We start from the raw sequence: 22,910 nt of genomic DNA, 5'->3' as shown, positions 1-22,910 counted from the left end.
TTAGGTAGTTGGTGTTTTACCAGTGCAGTTGTGAGGTTCCCTGGTCCCGCTGCGGCCAGTGTCCTGAACCCGAATTCCTGGGTCCTAGTGCAGCCAGAGTCCTGTTCCCAAAGTCCCCTGGTCTCATTGTGGCCAGTGCCTTAACATTCTCCCTCGATACGCATGCGGCAGTCCCTGATCCAGTACCCTAGACCGGTGTGTCTGAACATCGCCCTAGTCCGTGTCAGCTAGCCTGACCAGTGGGGTTAACAGCTGCAGTATCGGGATCTACCTAGGAGTGGCACCTGGCAGCTAACAGCAGCCCAGTCTGTCTCAGCTACCGGGTAGCCGCTTTCTGGGCAGGCCGGCTCCTGTGACATAGAAGGTCCAAAATCCTTCTGGGAAAGTGTCTTGTGAACAGATGAGACCAAGATAGAGCTTTGTGGTAAAGCACATCATTCTACTGTTTACCGAAAACGTAATGAGACCTACAGAGAAAAGAACACAGCACCTATAGTCAAATATGGTGGCGGATCAAAGATGTTTGGGGTTGTTTAGCCACTTCTGGCACTGGGTGCCTTGACTGTGTGCAAAGCATAATGAAATCTGAAGATTACCAAAGGATTTTGGGTGGCAATTTATCTCTGATATTTTGTATTGTTCCAATACACACAAAGGAAATAAACCTGTGTATAACAAAACATGGGGAATTCTAATAATTGTCTGGGAGAAATACTTCATTTTCTGGAACAATTCCAAGGGTGCCAACACTTTCGGCCATGACTGTATATGTTCAGCGCAATGCCCTGTATAATTGTGACCTGATTATTCCATGAACTCTCCGAACTCCCCCGATGCCCGGCTACTTTAACAATCTATAACGTAAATGATCCCACGGCCTCGTTCATCATTTCCATCCATTCCTACACAATAAAGCAATAAATATCTGCCTGGAAAGTAGCAGAGGAGATTAAACCTGCTGACACCGCGTCCCGAGTAATGGCTCCGGATTGTTTATATTCATCGGCAATATAACTTACTCTCTTAACTACGGGAGAAGGCGAGTCGGAGGAATTCGGATGAGCAGGATGGTCCCTGTGATGGCGCAGGATCCAGGACAATGACCCTCTGTTACAGCCAGGTTCTCTCTACTGACTTCTGAATTCAGAGATGAAATCAAGAATAATTCTAAGGTGCAAATTAATTGATTGCAAGGGTTCTGGATCATTTCATAAATTTTCTGCTCGTGGCCACCACTAGAGGGAGCTCCATGCATACAGCTTAGTCATGGACTATGCAATAAGCTCTTGAGCTCCCTCTGGAGTTGACAATAGGCAACTGCAACACAATATTTCAGACCTTTGAAAATCAGATCCAATTTGTTAATTGGGAACCAGAATATTTTTTTTCCTTACACTTGTATTTCTTGTTTGGTGTAGATTTCTAAGGACTTTTTTTTTTGCAGGTGGGATTGTACCATTTGTTATGTCTTAGTCCTTACTATTAATTCAGATTTTTTTTTTTTTTTTTTAAATAAAGGCAAATATCAATCTTAACTGGTCTTATATGTGTATTTTACCGGATGACAATGGCAAATATGTGTACATTAATGTTTTGGGGATTACTTATTATTAAAGTTTATTGTAAAAGGTGTCTTGAGTTTTTACTTATTTCTTTAAAGCATTTTGCAATTGGTTTTCATTAAAAATGTGGCATTGTTTAATTTCTACAGTCTCTGTGCTCTCTATTGTCAGCTGAAGAATGAGCTAACTGAGAATCTGCAAGTGAGCTCGCTTTGATGGCCAAGTTGACTCGTATCTTCTTTCTTCCGAGCTCTTCTCGGCTGTTTTTTTTTTTTTTGACCACATGAAACTTGAGCTGAGATTATGAGCAGAAAGGAGCTCAGGAGAAAGAAGAGAAGAGTCAAACTCTCCCGTGAGGGTTGAGCTCGCTGATGGATTCTAAGTTGACTCATTTTGCAGCCAATATGTATCAAACTCACTTTCAATAATTGACACTCACCATTTGTCAGCAATGATCCTTCTGATGGGTCTGTGCAGCCTCCAGGCTCCTCAGTCTCTGACATTAGGGCTTAGTGTCCTCCAGGGTCCGGTCCGTCCTGCAGTTATTGCGGGTGAAGAGCTTACAGTCTAGCGGTTTCGTCCTCCTGTGGCTCTTGCATTAGACAGGTCGGCACAATGAGCGGATTATATAACTATAGCACACACCAGCCGTACTGTATCTCGGTATAACTAAGGCTCAATTGTGCTGTGAACGTTGTGTAACCGCCCGCACTCACAGGTATAATGGAAGCAAAGAGTCACTGGCTCCTGCCAAGGTGTCAGCGAATCAGTCATTTCTCCAAAGCTGCTAATAATACTGCCACTACCGCTGGCACGTGTGCTGCCATCACCCTGCCTTCCTTCTCTTATGAAAGGATATTCTCCCTTTGTGTAATCCCTTCCCCTTCTGATGATTTTTCAATTTTTGCCATTTTATTTTCCCCTACTCTTTTTCCAAGAGCCAAAACTTTTTTCCATTGGATTGTTTTTTGCGCATAGGGTTGGAAGTTTTCTCAACATCATTTTGGAGTACATATGATGATGGGATCACTTTTTTTATTGCATTATTTGGCACAGCAAAGCGTATTCCAGTTGCACTTTCATCAGTTCGAAATGTAATTAAGAAATGGCCGTTACCAGGAACAGTGGAGGTCAAGATAAGGTCTGGAAGACCAAGCAAAATTTCAGTGAGAGCTGCTCGTAGCATTGCTAGAGAGGAAAATCAGAACTCCTGCCTGACTGCAAAAGACATATTTAGCAGTCTCTGGAGTTGTGGTACATTGTTCTACTGTTCAGAGACACCTGCACCAATATGGCCTGTATGGAAGAGTAATCAGAAGAAAACATCTCCTGCGTCCTTACCATAAAATTCAGCATCAGAAGTATACAAAAGAACATGTAAACAAACCTGATGTAGTTTGGAAATAAGTCCTGTGGACCGATTAGGTTATAATAGAAAATTTGACCACAATGATCAAAGGTATGAGAGGACAAGAAAAGGGAACATCATTTTGTGAAAAGAATATCTCTCCAATCATTAAGCATGGTGGAAGATCAATCATGCTTTGGGGTTGTGTTGCAGCCAATGGCACGGGGAACATTTCACGGGTAGAGGGAAGAATGAATTCAATTAACTTTCAACAAATTCTTGATGCAAAAATAATCTCCAATAGACGACCTCAAAAGGAATAAGATGAAGGTTTTACAATGGCCCTTCCAGTCCCCCGATCTGAAGCAGGGGTGCCGAGACTTTTAGATGCCACTCTATGGGTTACAAAAAAAAAAAAACTATATATTTTGATAGTGTTAGTGCTTTTACATGAAGGGGGGGGATCATGTAAACTTTTTTTTTTTTTTTTAAAGGTCCCCCTAGGGAACTTGAACCTGTGATTTTTTAGTTCCCAACTAGGGGACTTAAACCTATGACTGCTGATTTTCTTTGAAGCCGAGCCCTGGCTTAGACTTTATATGAGTGCCAGGATGGTGGTAACATAGGCTTCGATAGGCCGTAGGCACCACCGCGATCATCATCAGGAATGGGTTCTGGAACAATTGCGCCGTCCCATTTACATGACGCTATTAGAGATTGTCATTGAAATGGTTAAACAGCATTGATCGGAGTGCGCTCTGCTCGCTGTACAATACCGCTCCTGAGCCCACTCCATACACCAGCAGATGACCTGGGAGCACTCACCTGTACGTCCTATGTAGGGAAAGGGATAAACTTAACTGGCAACAAACTTTTTCAAAAGTTTTGAAAACTTGTGTAGTAGTTTACATTGATAATCTCTGGGTTCCGAGACCCCCGGCCATCGCTCAATAGTAAGGTGCATAAGTGCTCGGCCTATCCTTCAGAGCGTTTTTTTTTTTTTTTTTTGGGGGGGGGGGGGGGGGGAGAGACACATACCATGTGACTTTTTCTTTGCTTTTACAATTGGCCCCTGATGGTTCTTTTCTATTCATGAAGACGTAAACCTCATGGGCGTATACACCTGACCGTATACACACAGCCATACTGAGGCTTTCTATAGCCCGTCTAGTAATGTTCCATCCCAGACTGCAACCTATGCACCAGCAAGGACTGGATGAGCATCAGTGTTAAATAGAGCTCTTTAATGTAGCAAAAATACTTGAAATACTACAAAATACATTCATTGTGCAATTAGAGGAGAAAAAAAAGCATCAAGTAATTTTCACAAGGTCTGAACAATGTCCGTGCATTTCCACCCCTTAAGCTCCAGACATATATAGCATTAGTTTACAAAATCCCGCAGATAAAGGCGCTGAATGAATATGGATTAAAGTGCTGCAGAAGGAGCCGTGCCCTATAAATAATATCGCCATGACTCTTCCTAGCCAATAGGAAGACTCCAATTAGTAATTCCGTGATTTATTCCAACACTTTGGCTTTAAAACTGTCCCCGTTCTCCGTATTCTAGCACTTTTATTAAAAAAGCAGTTTGTGCTCCGGAGCGGCTCTTCTTCCTACTATAAATTGAATTACGGGGGATTTGCACCCATAGACCGCCATCTTAGGAGGCCGTGGATGTGGTCACCTGGTACAAAAGATTTCTTAAAAGAAAAGAACATTATAAAAAATATATAAATAAAAAAAAAATGATAAAAAAAACCTAATAGGAAATATCCAGGCCGTGTTCACATCTGCGTTTCTTCATTCTGCTGTTCGGATCTGACAAATTAAACGGTTTGTCTATTTTTTTTTACTTAAATACATGTTATTTGGGGGTAAAAAACATTTTTGTAATTGGGATTCATTACAAAATGTTGCACGGTTTGGTTTTTACACATTGATGTGGTCTGTGAGGGGCTCAGAGAGTTATAAACTCCCCTTGAGGCACAGCGAGCTCGCTGATGGATTCTTACTTAACTCATTCTGCAGCCAGCAGAAGTTGTAGAAGGTAAACAGGGCTCAATTTTTAATGAAACCCAATTGCAAAATTTTTTGGTTACATGCATTTAAGCAAGTTTTGACACACCGGACACCAGCGGCACCCGATGGACCCCACTGACCATAATGGGGTAATGTCTGGTTTTCGGTATTTTTGCCTCTGACCCAGATGTGACCAGCGCCTTTTGCAGCGAAGGTGAGAATAAGACTTGATATTCTGGAGACTGTCGGTCGTCAGTAAGGCTTTGGTTCTCTCCTACTTCCCCAGGACGTCGGTGTGCGATGACGAGTTCACGTCGCAGTAGCTGAAGCCGTATCTGAGGACGGAGTCCTGCTGCAGGAAGGAGTCGCTGCCTCCTGCATTTTTCAGTCCGTCGTATAGAAGCGCCCTCAGTTCTTTCTTGTCCTTGGTCGCCGACTCCCAGACGACCTCTAGCTGTTCTTCCACTTGTCTGAAAAAAAAAATATATATATATTTAACTAGATGGCAGCCCGATTCTAAAGAATCGGGAGTCTAGAATCCATATATACTTTATTTATTCAAATGTAAGAATAATACAATTAATAAATAATAGTAAGAAAGAACAAAAAATGGCTGCACTCACCAGCTCTTGACAATTCTTGACAGTACGGCACATTTCTGATTGGTCGCTCGCGGCAGGCGGCAACCAATCAGAAAAGTGCCGCGCACCACGAAGGCATATATCTTTGTCCACCCTGAGCGGGTGTAGGACGCTGGTGACATCACTTATCTCCGGACATTATCTCCGGACAAAGCCACGGAAGTTGGCACAAATTGCCGGAAGTAGTATTCTAGGCAATTATATATTAGATTTTAATATTATCAGTGTTTACCTTTGAACGTTTATATTGTATTGTCCTGTCACCAGCCATGTGTACGATTATCGGCCGAAAGCCTCTCTGGAACCAATAATCACCCCATGTAAAGGTATCTTTATAAGTTAAAGATTCAGAATACTATGACTTTTATCATATCCTGAACAGTCAAGTTTTTTATGAACCGTTAAGGTTTTCTGGTTGAAGTAAAAAAAACTCTGAGTGTTTACAGTTTGAAACCATAAAATGTTGAAAAATTATGTCATTCTTGAGTATATCACTCAATGGTGCTCATAAACGTGTCAAATTTGATCTATAATATACTTTAATATACGTTACTTTAATCTTTAATATACTTAAGAACAGGGCCCCAGACATCACACAGGGGGTCTGAAACACCGCACAGTGGTCCAAAACATCGCTGTGCTCTGCCTGGGGCCCCATATGCTGCCTGGGGCCCCATATGCTGCCTGGGGCCCCTGTGCTCTGCCTGGGGCCCCTGTGCTCTGCCTGGGGCCCCATGTTCTGCCTGGGGCCCCTGTGCTCTGCCTGGGGCCACTGTGCTCTGCCTGGGGCCCCATATGCTGCCTGGGGCCCCTGTGCTCTGCCTGGGGCCCCATAGGCTGCCTGGGGCCCCTGTGCTCTACCTGGGACCACTGTGCTCTGCCTGGGGCCCCATATGCTGCCTGGGGCCCCTGTGCTCTGCCTGGGGCCCCATGTTCTGCCTGGGGCCACTGTGCTCTGCCTGGGGCCCCATAGGCTGCCTGGGGCCTCTGTGCTCTGCCTGGGGCCCCATATGCTGCCTGGGGCCCCTGTGCTCTGCCTGGGGCCACTGTGCTCTGCCTGGGGCCCCATATGCTGCCTGGGGCCACTGTGCTCTGCCTGGGGCCCCATATGCTGCCTGGGGCCCCTGTGCTCTGCCTGGGGCCCCTGTGCTCTGCCTGGGGCCCCATGTTCTGCCTGGGGCCCCTGTGCTCTGCCTGGGGCCACTGTGCTCTGCCTGGGGCCCCATATGCTGCCTGGGGCCCCTGTGCTCTGCCTGGGGCCCCATATGCTTCCTGGGGCCCCTGTGCTCTGCCTGGGGCCCCTGTGCTCTGCCTGGGGCCCCATATGCTGCCTGGGGCCCCTGTGCTCTGCCTGGGGCCCCTGTGTTCTGCCTGGGGCCCCTGTGCTCTGCCTAGGGCCCCATATGCTGCCTGGGGCCCCTTTGCTCTGCCTGGGGCCCCAGTGCTCTGCCTGGCACCACTGTGCTCTGCCTGGGGCCCCTGTGCTCTGCCTGGGGCCACTGTGCTCTGCCTGGGGCCACTGTGCTCTGCCTGGGGCCCCATATGCTGCCTGGGGCCCCTGTGCTCTGCCTGGGTGTAGGACACTGGTGACATCACTTATCTCCGGACATTAGCTCCGGACATTAGCTCCGGACATTAGCTCCGGACAAAGCCACGGAAGTTGGCACAAATTGCAGGAAGTAGTATTCTAGGCAATTATATATTAGATGGGCATTTCCTGAAGGAAATACATGGTGCTTGAACAGCGCTACCAGCTTTACAGCAGCACTTTTCACACACGGGACTGGGGGGCGCGCTTACTTTTGCACCCGGGGCCGGGGGCGCGCTTACTTTTGCACCCGGGGGCGCACTTACTTTTGCACCCGGAGGCGCACTTTTGCACCCGGGGGCGCACTTACTTTTGCACCCGGGGGCGCACTTACTTTTGCACCCGGGGGCGCACTTACTTTTGCACCCGGGGGCGCACTTACTTTTGCACCCGGGGGCGCACTTACTTTTGCACCCGGGGGCGCACTTACTTTTGCACCCGGGGGCGCACTTTCTTTTGGGGCCTCACTTACTTTTGGTGGGCGGGGCTCCTCGGCCTCCGATTTGGTTGGTGGGGCCCCTCGTCCTCCGATTTGGTGGGTGGGGACCCTCGGCCTCCGATTTGGTGGGCGGGGACCGGCCTCCGATTTGGTGGGCGGGGACCCTCGGCCTCCGATTTGGTGGGCGGGGACCCTCGGCCTCCGATTTGGTGGGCGGGGACCCTCGACCTCCGATTTGGTGGGCGGGGACCCTCGGCCTCCGCTTTGGTGGGTGGGGCCCCTCGGCCTCCGATTTGGTGGGCGGGGACCCTCGGCCTCCAATTTGGTGGGCGGGGACCCTCGGCCTCCAATTTGGTGGGCGGGGACCCTCGGCCTCCAATTTGGTGGGCGGGACCCCTCGGCCTCCGATGTGGTGGTCGGGGCCCCTCGGCCTCCGCTTTGGTGGGCGGGGCCGGGCCCCTCGGCCTCCGCTTTGGTGGGCGGGGCCGCTCGGCCTTCGATTTGGTGGGCGGGGCTCCTCGGTCTCCGATTTGGTTGGCGGGGCCCCTCGGCCTCCGATTTGGTTGGCGGGGCCCCTCGGCCTCCGATTTGGTGTGTGCTCTGCCTGGGGCCACTGTGCTCTGCCTGGGGCCCCATATGCTGCCTGGGGCCCCTGTGTTCTGCCTGGGGCCCCATATGCTGCCTGGGGCCCCTGTGCTCTGCCTGGGGCCCCATGTTCTGCCTGGGGCCCCTGTGCTCTGCCTGGGGCCACTGTGCTCTGCCTGGGTGTAGGACACTGGTGACGTCACTTATCTCCGGACATTAGCTCCGGACATTAGCTCCGGACAAAGCCACGGAAGTTGGCACAAATTGCAGGAAGTAGTATTCTAGGCAATTATATATTAGATGGTTTCGGACAGCAAAAATTACAATGAGGCTTCAACCGGCGGAGGACACTTGCAGCCCTTTCAATTCGGCATTGGAAAAATCATTCCCCATCCCGATGTCGGAACGAGGAGACGCTCAATGGTCACGTTGCTCGATATTCTCTGCTTCTTGGAAAGCTGGGTGGCAATCAATACGGAGAACCACTGTGACTCCCATGGGAGTTGTCATCCTGCTTTTCCGCAGGTTTATCTGGAGCTCAGGAAATAACCGTACGGTAAGCACAGCTTCCACCCGCGTCTCTCCAAACTACAAGTCCCAGCATGCCAGGACAGCAACAGTGCCACAGGGTGTTCTGGCAATAGCTACGGCAGGGAGAATAAGCTACAAATGCTGGGAGTTGTAGTATCGCAGTGTCGTCTATAGATATGGCATGGAGTGTGGGTCAGAGATGCTGGGAGCTGTAGTATCGAAGTCTCGTCTATAGATATGGCATGGAGTGTGGGTTAGAGATGCTGGGAGTTGTAGTATCGCAGTGTCGTCTATAGATATGGCATGGAGTGTGGGTCAGAGATGCTGGGAGCTGTAGTATCGCAGTCTCGTCTATAGATATGGCATGGAGTGTGGGTTAGAGATGCTGGGAGCTGTAGTATCGCAGTCTCGTCTATAGATATGGCATGGAGTGTGGGTTAGAGATGCTGGGAGTTGTAGTATCGCAGTGTCGTCTATAGATATGGCATGGAGTGTGGGTTAGAGATGCTGGGAGTTGTAGTATCGAAGTCTCGTCTATAGATATGGCATGGAGAGTGGGTTAAGAGATGCTGGGAGTTGTAGTATCGCAGTCTCGTCTCTCGTCTATAGATATGGCATGGAGAGTGGGTTAAGAGATGCTGGGAGTTGTAGTATCGCAGTCTCGTCTATAGATAAGGCATGGAGAGTGGGTTAGAGATGCTGGGAGTTGTAGTATCGCAGTGTCGTCTATAGATATGGCATGGAGTGAGATGCCGGGAGTTGTAGTATCGCAGTCTCGTCTATAGATATGGCATGGAGTGTGGGTTAGAGATGCTGGGAGTTGTAGTATCGCAGTCTCGTCTATAGATATGGCATGGAGTGTGGGTTAGAGATGCTGGGAGTTGTAGTATCGCAGTCTCGTCTATAGATATGGCATGGAGTGTGGGTTAGAGATGCTGGGAGTTGTAGTATCGCAGTCTCGTCTATAGATAAGGCATGGAGAGTGGGTTAGAGATGCTGGGAGTTGTAGTATCGCAGTGTCGTCTATAGATATGGCATGGAGTGTGGGTCAGAGATGCTGGGAGTTGTAGTATCGCAGTGTCGTCTATAGATATGGCATGGAGTGTGGGTTAGAGATGCTGGGAGTTGTAGTATCGAAGTCTCGTCTATAGATATGGCATGGAGAGTGGGTTAAGACATGCTGGGAGTTGTAGTATCGCAGTCTCGTCTCTCGTCTATAGATATGGCATGGAGTGTGGGTCAGAGATGCTGGGAGTTGTAGTATCGCAGTCTCTTCTATAGATAAGGCATGGAGAGTGGGTTAGAGATGCTGGGAGTTGTAGTATCGCAGTGTCGTCTATAGATATGGCATGGAGTGAGATGCTGGGAGTTGTAGTATCGCAGTCTCGTCTATAGATATGGCATGGAGTGTGGGTTAGAGATGCTGGGAGTTGTAGTATCGCAGTCTCGTCTATAGATAAGGCATGGAGAGTGGGTTAGAGATGCTGGGAGTTGTAGTATCGCAGTGTCGTCTATACATATGGCATGGAGTGTGGGTTAGAGATGCTGGGAGTTGTAGTATCGCAGTCTCGTCTATAGATATGGCATGGAGTGTGGGTTAGAGATGCTGGGAGTTGTAGTATCGCAGTCTCGTCTATAGATAAGGCATGGAGAGTGGGTTAGAGATGCTGGGAGTTGTAGTATCGCAGTGTCGTCTATAGATATGGCATGGAGTGAGATGCTGGGAGTTGTAGTATCGCAGTCTCGTCTATAGATATGGCATGGAGAGTGGGTTAAGACATGCTGGGAGTTGTAGTATCGCAGTCTCGTCTCTCGTCTATAGATATGGCATGGAGTGTGGGTCAGAGATGCTGGGAGTTGTAGTATCGCAGTCTCTTCTATAGATAAGGCATGGAGAGTGGGTTAGAGATGCTGGGAGTTGTAGTATCGCAGTGTCGTCTATAGATATGGCATGGAGTGAGATGCTGGGAGTTGTAGTATCGCAGTCTCGTCTATAGATATGGCATGGAGTGTGGGTCAGAGATGCTGGGAGTTGTAGTATCGCAGTGTCGTCTATAGATATGGCATGGAGTGTGGGTCAGAGATGCTGGGAGTTGTAGTATCGCAGTCTCGTCTATAGATATGGCATGGAGTGTGGGTTAGAGATGCTGGGAGTTGTAGTATCGAAGTCTCGTCTATAGATATGGCATGGAGTGTGGGTCAGAGATGCTGGGAGTTGTAGTATCGCAGTCTCGTCTATAGATAAGGCATGGAGAGTGGGTTAGAGATGCTGGGAGTTGTAGTATCACAGTGTCGTCTATAGATATGGCATGAAGTGTGGGTCAGAGATGCTGGGAGTTGTATCGCAGTCTCGTCTATAGATATGGCATGAAGTGTGGGTCAGAGATGCTGGGAGTTGTAGTATCGCAGTCTCGTCTATAGATAAGGCATGGAGAGTGGGTTAGAGATGCTGGGAGTTGTAGTATGGCAGTCTCGTCTATAGATATGGCATGGAGTGTGGGTTAGAGATGCTGGGAGTTGTAGTATCGCAGTGTCGTCTATAGATATGGCATGGAGTGTGGGTTAGAGATGCTGGGAGTTGTAGTATCGCAGTCTCGTCTATAGATATGGCATGGAGTGTGAGTTAGAGATGCTGGGAGTTGTAGTATCGCAGTGTCGTCTATAGATATGGCATGGAGTGTGGGTTAGAGATGCTGGGAGTTGTAGTATCGCAGTCTCGTCTATAGATATGGCATGGAGTGTGAGTTAGAGATGCTGGGAGTTGTAGTATCGCAGTGTCGTCTATAGATATGGCATGGAGTGTGGGTTAGAGATGCTGGGAGTTGTAGTATCGCAGTCTCGTCTATAGATATGGCATGGAGTGTGAGTTAGAGATGCTGGGAGTTGTAGTATCGCAGTGTCGTCTATAGATATGGCATGGAGTGTGGGTTAGAGATGCTGGGAGTTGTAGTATCGCAGTGTCGTCTATAGATATGGCATGGAGTGTGAGTTAGAGATGCTGGGAGTTGTAGTATCGCAGTGTCGTCTATAGATATGGCATGGAGTGTGGGTCAGATATAATGGGAGTTGTAGTAACGCACTAGTGTACAGTGATGGCATGTACTCGGAGTTGGGGATACTAGGAGTTGTAGTATCAGAGTGTAGTATATACAGGTCCTTCTCAAAAAATTAGCATATAGTGTTAAATTTCATTATTTACCATAATGTAATGATTACAATTAAACTTTCATATATTATAGATTCATTATCCACCAACTGAAATTTGTCAGGTCTTTTATTGTTTTAATACTGATGATTTTGGCCTACAACTCCTGATAACCCAAAAAACCTGTCTCAATAAATTAGCATATTTCACCCGTCCAATCAAATAAAAGTGTTTTTTAATAACAAACAAAAAAACCATCAAATAATAATGTTCAGTTATGCACTCAATACTTGGTCGGCAATCCTTTGGCAGAAATGACTCCTTCAATGCGGCGTGGCATGGAGGCAATCAGCCTGTGACACTGCTGAGATGTTATGGAGGCCCAGGATGCTTCAATAGCGGCCTTAAGCTCATCCAGAGTGTTGGGTCTTGCGTCTCTCAACTTTCTCTTCACAATATCCCACAGATTCTCTATGGGGTTCAGGTCAGGAGAGTTGGCAGGCCAATTGAGCACAGTAATACCATGGTCAGTAAACCATTTACCAGTGGTTTTGGCACTGGAGCAGGTGCCAGGTCGTGCTGAAAAATGAAATCTTCATCTCCATAAAGCATTTCAGCCGATGGAAGCATGAAGTGCTCCAAAAGCTCCTGATAGCTAGCTGCATTGACCCTGCCCTTGATGAAACACAGTGGACCAACACCAGCAGCTGACATGGCACCCCACACCATCACTGACTGTGGGTACTTGACACTGGACTTCAGGCATTTTGGCATTTCCTTCTCCCCAGTCTTCCTCCAGACTCTGGCACCTTGATTTCCGAATGACATGCAAAATTTGCTTTCATCAGAAAAAAGTACTTGGGACCACTTAGCAACAGTCCAGTGCTGCTTCTCTGTAGCCCAGGTCAGGTGCTTCTGCCGCTGTTTATGGTTCAAAAGTGGCTTTACCTGGGGAATGCGGCACCTGTAGCCCATTTCCTGCACACGCCTTTCCACACCAGACTCAGTCCACTGCTTCCTCAGGGTCCGGTCACCTCTTCTCGTTGTACAGCGTTTTCTGCCACATTGTTTCCTTCCAACAGACTTACCATTGAGGTGCCTTGATACAGCACTCTGGGAACAGCCTATTTGTTGAGAAATTTCTTTCTGGGTCTTACCCTCTTGCTTGAGGGTGTCAATGATGGCCTTCTTGACATCTGTCAGGTCGCTAGTCTTAAGGCCCCGTCTCACTAAGCGATTTACCAACGATCACGACCAGCGATATGACCTGGCCGTGATCGTTGGTAAGTCGCTGTGTGGTCGCTGGGGAGCTGTCACACAGACCGCTCTCCCCAGCGACCAACGATCAGGGGAACGACTTCGGCATCGTTGAAACTGTCTTCAACGATGCCGAAGTCCCCCTGCAGCACCCGGGTAACCAGGGTAAACATCGGGTTACTAAGCGCAGGGCCGCGCTTAGTAACCCGATGTTTACCCTGGTTACCAAAAAAAACAAACAGTACATACTCACCATCTGATGTCCTTCAGGTCCCTTGCCGTCTGCTTCCTGCTCTGACTGAGTGCCGCCGTACAGTGAGAGCAGAGCGCAGCGGTGACGTTACTGCTGTGCTCTCACTTCTCACTGTACGGCCGGGAGTCAGTGAGAGCAGGAAGCAGACGGCGAGGGACCTGACGGACATCAGAAGGCGAGTATGTACTGTTTGTTTTTTTTTACATTTACGCTGGTAACCAGGGTAAACATCGGGTTACTAAGCGCGGCCCTGCGCTTAGTAACCCGATGTTTACCCTGGTTACCAGTGAAGACATCGCTGGATCGGTGTCACACACACCGATTCAGCGATGTCAGCGGGACCTCAACGACCAAAAAAAGGTCCAGGCCATTCCGACACGACCAGCGATCTCGCAGCAGGGGCCTGATCGCTGGTACGTGTCACACATAGCGAGATCGCTATGGAGGTCGCTGTTGCGTCACAAAACTTGTGACTCAGCAGCGATCTCGCTAGCGATCTCGCTATGTGAGACGGGGCCTTTACCCATGATGGGGGTTTTGAGTAATGAACCAGGCAGGGAGTTTTTAAAAGCCTCAGGTATCTTTTGCATGTGTTTAGAGTTAATTAGTTGATTCAGAAGATTAGGGTAATAGGTCATTTAGAGAACCTTTTCTTGATATGCTAATTTATTGAGACAGGTTTTTTGGGTTATCAGGAGTTGTAGGCCAAAATCAACAGTATTAAAACAATAAAAGACCTGACAAATTTCAGTTGGTGGATAATGAATCTATAATATATGAAAGTTTAATTGTAATCATTACATTATGGTAAATAATGAAATTTAACACTATATGCTAATTTTTTGAGAAGGACCTGTAGCTAAGGCATGTAGTGTGGGTTACAAATGCTGGGAGTTGTAGTACCACGGTCTCGTCTACATCTGGATGTTGCCACTTATCCTTGTGCTTTCTCCACACTGTGGATCCGACACTTTCCTGGGGGTCTGATGGACGGTGGGGTCCGGCTGTCGCTGTGTGAGTGATTAATGATCCGCGCTCAGAGGCGGATGATGAGGGATACAATGGGAGAGGACGCAGTGTGCTTGTGTTCTTCTGCCGCTGTAATTTGCTTTCTTCAGTCTCATCGCAGCTTCCTGTGCTCTGGGCAATTACAAATTACTTTACACTGAGCGCTCACGATCAGCACCGGCATCGGCGGAGCGTTCTTCTCCATTATACTCGTGGCTGGGAACATTTCTGATGTCCTTAGATTGGGGGGAGATTATGTAACGTTTCCTTATAGCACTGCTCCAGTGCTAACAACTGTCTGCGCTAAACCGTGCCGCGCGCCAGGCGTGACGCTGAGCCGAGGTGGCAGACCCCCTATCTCCCCAATTATCCTCGATAAGTCGGCGGATCCTGGAGGAGGTTTCAGGGCAGCAGAGTCTGGAGAGCACCAGACGGGCAAAGGAGAGCAGGCGGAGGGCTATTCCAGAGGGAAGAGAGGGTGCAAATAATAGTAGGGCAGCAGCATGTGAATGGTATGGGTGCAGTAGTATATGTCTAGTATTTGGGCGGTAGTGTGCATATATTAGTACATTCCGATGCATATAGTATTAGTGCGGTAGTATACACCATGTTAAGTATTTGTGCAGAATTATCTGTTCAGCATTTGGACAGGAGTGTGCATATAATATTAGGGCGGTACTATAGGCTTAGTATTTGGACTGGGAGTGTGCATATATTATAGCATGGGTACAAATAATGTTGGCGCAGCGCTGGTATATTTTTAGTATTTGGGCAGAAGTGTGCATACATGATTACAGCACAGTACATATAAGATTAGTGCGGCAGCAGTGTGATGGACAGGCGTGTGATACAATAGTACAACAGGGTGCATATAGCATTGGTGCAGCGCTGGAATATTTTAGTATTTCGGCGGTAATATATGTATATTATAGCAGCAGGGTGCACATAGTATTAGTGCGGTTGTAAATGTTTAGTAATGGAGTGAAAGTGTGCTTATATTAGTGAAGCAGGTTGTATATAATAGTAGTGCGGAAGTATATGCTGATTATTTGGGCGGTCGTGTGCATAAATTGGTGTAATAGGGTGCATATGCAGCAGGTACGGACTGGGGATGAAATTCAGCCCTGGCATTTGAAATCACACAGGCCCATGTTGTCCCCATCCCCATGAACCAGATGAGATATATATTACTAATATTACCCTGGATGGAGGAAAGGAAGATTTACTAGAAGACCAATATTTCTAATTATACCAACGGCATGCTGAGGTAAGTAATGGAGTGAACGGCTTTGTGCTCCGTCACAACTGTTAACAGTATGGATGTCTTGAGAACTTTGATTCTGTTAACGTAGCACACAAGGCAGCCCACAACCAGACCGGCCCTTCTAGCATTTGCCAGAATTGCCAAATGGCCAGTCCGGCCCTGATATGCAGTATCAGGGCGGCACTAGTGTATTTTTAGTATTTGGGGGTAGTGTGTGCATATTATAGTATTAGCGCGGCAGTATATGTTTAGTATTTGGGCGGCAGTAGTGTGGTAGTATATGTTTAGTATTTGGGCGGTAGTAAATGTTTAGTATTTGGGCGGTAGTAAATGTTTAGTATTTGGGCGGTAGTAAATGTTTAGTATTTGGGCGGTAGTAAATGTTCAGTATTTGGGCGGCAGTAGTGTGGTAGTATATGTTTAGTATTTGGGCGGTAGTATATGTTTAGTATTTGGGCGGTAGTATATGTTTAGTATTTGGGCGGTAGTATATGTTTAGTATTTGGGCGGTAGTAAATGTTTAGTATTTGGGCGGTAGTAAATGTTTAGTATTTGGGCGGTAGTAAATGTTTAGTATTTGGGCGGTAGTAAATGTTTAGTATTTGGGCGGTAGTAAATGTTCAGTATTTGGGCGGCAGTAGTGTGGTAGTATATGTTTAGTATTTGGGCGGTAGTATATGTTTAGTATTTGGGCGGTAGTATATGTTTAGTATTTGGGCGGTAGTATATGTTTAGTATTTGGGCGGTAGTAAATGTTTAGTATTTGGGCGGTAGTAAATGTTTAGTATTTGGGCGGTAGTAAATGTTTAGTATTTGGGCAGTAGTATATGTTTAGTATTTGAGCGGTAGTATATGTTTAGTATTTGGGCGGTAGTAGTGCGGTAGTAAATGTTCAGTATTTGGGCGGTAGTAGCGTGGTAGTATATGTTTAGTATTTGGGCAGTAATAGTGTGGTAGTATATGTTTAGTATTTGGGCGGTAGAATTATGTTTAGTTTTTGGGCGGTAGTGTATGTTTAGTATTTGGGCGGTAGTATATGTTTAGTATTTGGGCGGTAGTATATGTTTAGTATTTGGGCGGTAGTATATGTTTAGTATTTGGGCGGTAGTATATGTTTAGTATTTGGGCGGTAGTATTTGTTTAGTATTTGGGCGGTAGTATATGTTTAGTATTTGGGCGGTAGTATATGTTTAGTATTTGGGCGGTAGTAGTGTGGTAGTATATGTTTAGTATTTGGGCGGTAGTATATGTTTAGTATTTGGGCGGTAGTATATGTTTAGTATTTGGGCGGTAGTATATGTTTAGTATTTGGGCGGTAGTATATGTTTAGTATTTGGGCGGTAGTATATGTTTAGTATTTGGGCGGTAGTATATGTTTAGTATTTGGGCGGTAGTATATGTTTAGTATTTGGGCGGTAGTATATGTTTAGTATTTGGGCGGTAGTAAATGTTTAGTATTTGGGCGGTAGTATATGTTTAGTATTTGGGCGGTAGTATATGTTTAGTATTTGGGCGGTAGTAAATGTTTAGTATTTGGGCGGTAGTAAATGTTTAGTATTTGGGCGGTAGTAAATGTTTAGTATTTGAGCGGTAGTATATGTTTAGTATTTGGGCGGTAGTAGTGCGGTAGTAAATGTTCAGTATTTGGGCGGTAGTAGCGTGGTAGTATATGTTTAGTATTTGGGCAGTAGTAGTGTGGTAGTATATGTTTAGTATTTGGGTGGTAGTATTATGTTTAGTATTTGGGCGGTAGTGTATGTTTAGTATTTGGGCGGTAGTATATGTTTAGTATTTGGGCGGTAGTAAATGTTTAGTATTTGGGCGGTAGTAGTGTGGTAGTATATGTTTAGTATTTGGGCGGTAGTATTATGTTTAGTATTTGGGCGGTAGTATATGTTTAGTATTTGGGCGGTAGTATATGTTTAGTATTTGGGCGGTAGTATATGTTTAGTATTTGGGCGGTAGTAAATGTTTAGTATTTGGGCGGTAGTAAATGTTTAGTATTTGGGCGGTAGTAAATGTTTAGTATTTGGGCGGTAGTATATGTTTAGTATTTGAGCGGTAGTATATGTTTAGTATTTGGGCGGTAGTAGTGCGGTAGTAAATGTTCAGTATTTGGGCGGTAGTAGCGTGGTAGTATATGTTTAGTATTTGGGCAGTAGTATATGTTTAGTATTTGGGCGGTAGTATTTGTTTAGTATTTGGGCAGTAGTATATGTTTAGTATTTGGGCGGTAGTAGTGTGGTAGTATATGTTTAGTATTTGGGCGGTAGTATTATGTTTAGTATTTGGGCGGTAGTATATGTTTAGTATTTGGGCGGTAGTATATGTTTAGTATTTGGGCGGTAGTATATGTTTAGTATTTGGGCGGTAGTATATGTTTAGTATTTGGGCGGTAGTATATGTTTAGTATTTGGGCGGTAGTATATGTTTAGTATTTGGGCGGTAGTATATGTTTAGTATTTGGGCGGTAGTATATGTTTAGTATTTGGGCGGTAGTATTTGTTTAGTATTTGGGCGGTAGTATTTGTTTAGTATTTGGGCGGTAGTATATGTTTAGTATTTGGGCGGTAGTATATGTTTAGTATTTGGGCGGTAGTAGTGTGGTAGTATATGTTTAGTATTTGGGCGGTAGTATTATGTTTAGTATTTGGGCGGTAGTAAATGTTTAGTATTTGGGCGGTAGTAAATGTTTAGTATTTGGGCGGTAGTAAATGTTTAGTATTTGGGCGGTAGTAAATGTTCAGTATTTGGGCGGCAGTAGTGTGGTAGTATATGTTTAGTATTTGGGCGGTAGTAAAGGTTTAGTATTTGGGCGGTAGTATATGTTTAGTATTTGGGCGGTAGTATATGTTTAGTATTTGGGCGGTAGTATATGTTTAGTATTTGGGCGGTAGTATATGTTTAGTATTTGGGCGGTAGTATATGTTTAGTATTTGGGCGGTAGTATATGTTTAGTATTTGGGCGGTAGTAGTGTGGTAGTATATGTTTAGTATTTGGGCGGTAGTATTATGTTTAGTATTTGGGCGGTAGTATATGTTTAGTATTTGGGCGGTAGTAAATGTTTAGTATTTGGGCGGTAGTAGTGCAGTATTTGCTCTGAATATTGGAGGTGCGTGCTCCACTCTGCAGGCATCAGAAATGTGCATTATTAAGACGTCCATGCACGAGGCCACGGTCCGCAGGCGGGTCTGAATGAGCCTGTGCCGCCATTATCAGGGACTTGGCATTAGTGTAATCATGTTGACTTTGCCGGAGTTGATGGATTGCTCTTATCTGAAGCCACAATACTTTCTTTCTCCGAGGCTCTACAGCCTCTCACAGATAATGGGAAATGATGTACATAATCTAGTCCCAGGGAGACGGGAAAACACACAGATTCATCGCCAATCACGGGCGGATTGCCTCCATTCACACAGAAATCATAAAAAATAAAGCAGGGAGTTTATGGCGTCTGATAAGGACCGAATATATGAGGACTGTATGAATGTGGCTCTCCTGGGGGAAGAAAAAAGAAACCGCCTTGGAGGGGTGACCGATCTCTTATAGACACACTACACTGGGCTCAGAGGTGAGAAAATTCAAGGTTTATCCTAGAATGATGAAAAGGCTTTCATTGTAAGGATGGTGGAGTCTGGACAGCCCCTTATAGACCAGCAAGGAGCAGGGGGTAAGGGGGTGTGCAGCTGCAGGTAGGCCCTAACCCTGTACTAGTCCCTGCCATACAATCGTCCAGTAAGGTAAGATACCAGGACAGGCCTCGGATCACTGCTCCTTCCAGGCTTTGTGGCACTGACCCCATGCAGCTCCAGAAAAGCAAATGATGGTGCAGAGTGCCTGTAAATTGCTCTGCCCGATCACGGAGAACTGTGCAGCTGCTCAGGAAGCTGAACCATCAGCGATCAGTCTTCTATTACAGGGCGGGGTGAGTAACTACTGAATCCCCAATATGTACAATTAACCCTTCAACTGCCCTCCACAGAGGAGCTTACAAATCAGCACTTGGCTGCCTAAGACTACCGGGGATTGTTATAGTCCCTCCTCTCTGTCCTAGACCACCAGCGATCCTTACATTACCTCCTCTCTGTCCTAGACCACCAGGGATCCTTACATTACCTCCTCTCTGCCCTAGACCACCACGGATCCTTACATTACCTCCTCTTTGCCCTAGACCACCAGGGATCCTTACATTACCTCTTGTCTGCCCTAGACCACCAGGGATCCTTACATTACCTCCTCTCTGCCCTAGACCACCAGGGATCCTTACATTACCTCCTCTCTGCCCTAGACCACCAGGGATCCTTACATTACCTCTTGTCTGTCCTAGACCACCAGGGATCCTTACATTACCTCCTCTCTGCCCTAGACCACCAGGGATCCTTACATTACCTCCTCTTTGTCCTAGACCATCAGGGATCCTTACATTACCTCCTCTCTGCCCTAGACCATCAGAAAATCTTACATTACCTCTTGTCTGTCCTAGACCACCAGGGATCCTTACATTACCTCCTCTTTGCCCTAGACCACCAGGGATCCTTACATTACCTCTTGTCTGTCCTAGACCACCAGCGATCCTTACATTACCTCCTCTCTGACCTAAACCATCAGGAAATCTTACATTACCTCCTCTCTGCCCTAGACCACCAGGGATCCTTACATTACCTCCTCTCTGCCCTAGACCACCAGCGATCCTTACATTACCTCCTCTCTGTCCTAGACCATCAGGAAATCTTACATTACCTCCTCTCTGCCCTAGACCACCAGGGATCCTTACATTACCTCCTCTCTGCCCTAGACCACCAGGGATCCTTACATTACCTCCTCTCTGCCCTAGACCACCAGCGATCCTTACATTACCTCCTCTCTGTCCTAGACCATCAGGAAATCTTACATTACCTCCTCTCTGCCCTAGACCACCAGGGATCCTTACATTACCTCCTCTCTGCCCTAGACCACCAGGGATCCTTACATTACCTCTTGTCTGTCCTAGACCACCAGGGATCCTTACATTACCTCCTCTCTGCCCTAGACCACCAGGAATCCTTACATTACCTCCTCTCTGTCCTAGACCATCAGGGATCCTTACATGACCTCCTCTCTGCCCTAGACCATCAGAAAATCTTACATTACCTCTTGTCTGTCCTAGACCACCAGGGATCCTTACATTACCTCCTCTTTGCCCTAGACCACCAGGGATCCTTACATTACCTCCTATCTGCCCTACACCACCAGGGATCCTTACATTACCTCCTCTCTGTCCTAGACCATCAGGGATCCTTACATTACCTCCTCTCTGCCCTAGACCATCAGAAAATCTTACATTACCTCTTGTCTGTCCTAGACCACTAGGGATCCTTACATTACCTCCTCTTTGCCCTAGACCACCAGGGATCCTTACATTACCTCCTATCTGCCCTACACCACCAGGGATCCTTACATTACCTCCTCTGCCCTAGACCACCAGCGATCCTTACATTACCTCCTCTCTGTCCTAGACCATCAGGAAATCTTACATTACCTCTTGTCTGTCCTAGACCACCAGGGATCCTTACATTACCTCCTCTCTGTCCTAGACCACCAGGGATCCTTACATTACTTCCTCTCTGCTCTAGACCACCAGGGATCCTTACATTACCTCCTCTTTGCCCTAGACCACCAAGGATCCTTACATTACCTCTTGTCTGTCCTAGACCACCAGGGATCCTTACATTACCTCGTCTGTCCTAGACCACCAGGGATCCTTACATTACCTCTTGTCTGTCCTAGACCACCAGGGATCCTTACATTACCTCTTCTCTAGCCTAGACCAGCTCCAAAGATTCCTATGTTACTTCTTCACTGCCCTAGCCCACCGTTGAACTTCCTTACATACACCCATTAACTACCCTAGACCACCAGGAATATCAACAATTACCCTTTTGATATCCTAAAACAGAAGCTATATCAATATTAACAGTTTCACTGCCCTAGACAACCAATAGTGATTGAGGTAACCAAACTCACTACCCCAGGACACCAGGGATACAAAAATTAACCTCTCTCTGCGCTAGATCACTCAAAATGCAGACAATAACCATCGCTGCATGAGATCTGGATGCAATCCTCTATATTGGATTGCAGTTCTGTATTTTCTGGCTTGGCGGGAGTAGTACCCAGATCCCCAACAGGCTCGCTGACTAGCTACTAAGGCGTAGTGTGAATGCTGCCTCTGCTAATACAGAGATACAGGGAAAGTAGCTCTAATGCCTGAGGCAGAATATGGGATGTATTCAATACCCTGTATTAATGGATGTAGAATTGACCTTTGTATGGCAGAATTGGATAATCGCATGGTATCAGGTTCCCAGCAGCCTCATTACTTCCGCTCCTCTGTGAAGAATCCCAGTCTAATAAACTCTTCTCCTTTTGAAGGAAACTGAACACTGTAATAGGGGAGGGAGCGAGGAGCAATGATCGTGCTAGTCACATATGTACCCGCACATAATAAGCAATGGCCTCCCGCCCGTCATGTACGGGCGGCTCCAGAACCTCAGCCTTCTCATACCATCTAGTTTCATAAAGGCTATAAAAGGGTCTTCCCGTTCAAGAACCGGATTAAATGAATGAAGTGTGATTTTGTAAATAATCTTAACTCAGACTGGTTTACGGTCCCGAATATGGACGGCGATGTCCATACTGGCCACGAGGTCTCCTGACAAGCGATGTCCAGACTGGCCACGAGGTCTCCTGACCGGCCACCAGGTCTCCCGACAAGTGATGTCCAGACCAGTCGCCAGGTTTCCTGACAAGTGATGTCCAAACCGGCCGCCAGGTCTCCCCGACAAGTGATGTCCAGATCGGCCGCCAGGTCTCCCAACAAGTGATGTCCAGACCTGAGGTCTCCTGACCAGTGTGATGCTAAATTCGGAGATCTGTGCCTGTTCCGGATAATTGCAGACTATGAAGTTCAGATTTGTGAAACTGCTCCTAAAACATACGTGGTGTATTCACAGGATATGTCATAAATGTCTGAAAGGTGCAGGATCTGTACCTGGATTGAAAATGGGGGTCTCTAAACCCACAGACTAACTACCTGGTGAGGAAGCCATCCCGGCCAGGGTGCCAGAGAGGTGTCTCACTTGGCAAGTAGGCCTTCATCTATCAGTCATTTACGTGACTAGTTAGTAAGCCAGTAATAACCCAATGGTTTACCGTTCTGCGTATACAGCTCCTGTGGAGACATATGTATCTCTATAACTACAAACAAAACCCTATATATAATCACGT

At 46.6% G+C, this 22,910-nt stretch overlaps 1 protein-coding gene across 5 annotated transcripts in view; it reads right to left on the bottom strand.

Moving 5' to 3' along the window:
- Positions 1-4,134: 4,134 nt before the first annotated feature.
- Positions 4,135-22,910, bottom strand: part of CEP89 (centrosomal protein 89) — a 106,350-nt gene continuing 87,574 nt past the window's right edge. For all 5 annotated transcript variants that reach the window (XM_077288650.1, XM_077288653.1, XM_077288651.1 and 2 more), the window contains one exon: positions 4,135-5,402. In XM_077288650.1, coding sequence (XP_077144765.1) covers positions 5,207-5,402 — 196 coding nt within the window. In that variant the 3' untranslated portion in view covers positions 4,135-5,206. The remainder of the gene's footprint in view (positions 5,403-22,910) is intronic.

The sequence above is a fragment of the Ranitomeya variabilis genome, chromosome 2 (genome assembly GCF_051348905.1).
Source record: "Ranitomeya variabilis isolate aRanVar5 chromosome 2, aRanVar5.hap1, whole genome shotgun sequence".
Taxonomy (NCBI): Eukaryota; Metazoa; Chordata; class Amphibia; order Anura; family Dendrobatidae; genus Ranitomeya; species Ranitomeya variabilis.
The sequence above is the reverse complement of the archived record's forward strand: the minus strand, read 5'-3'. Positions and strand labels throughout refer to the sequence as shown.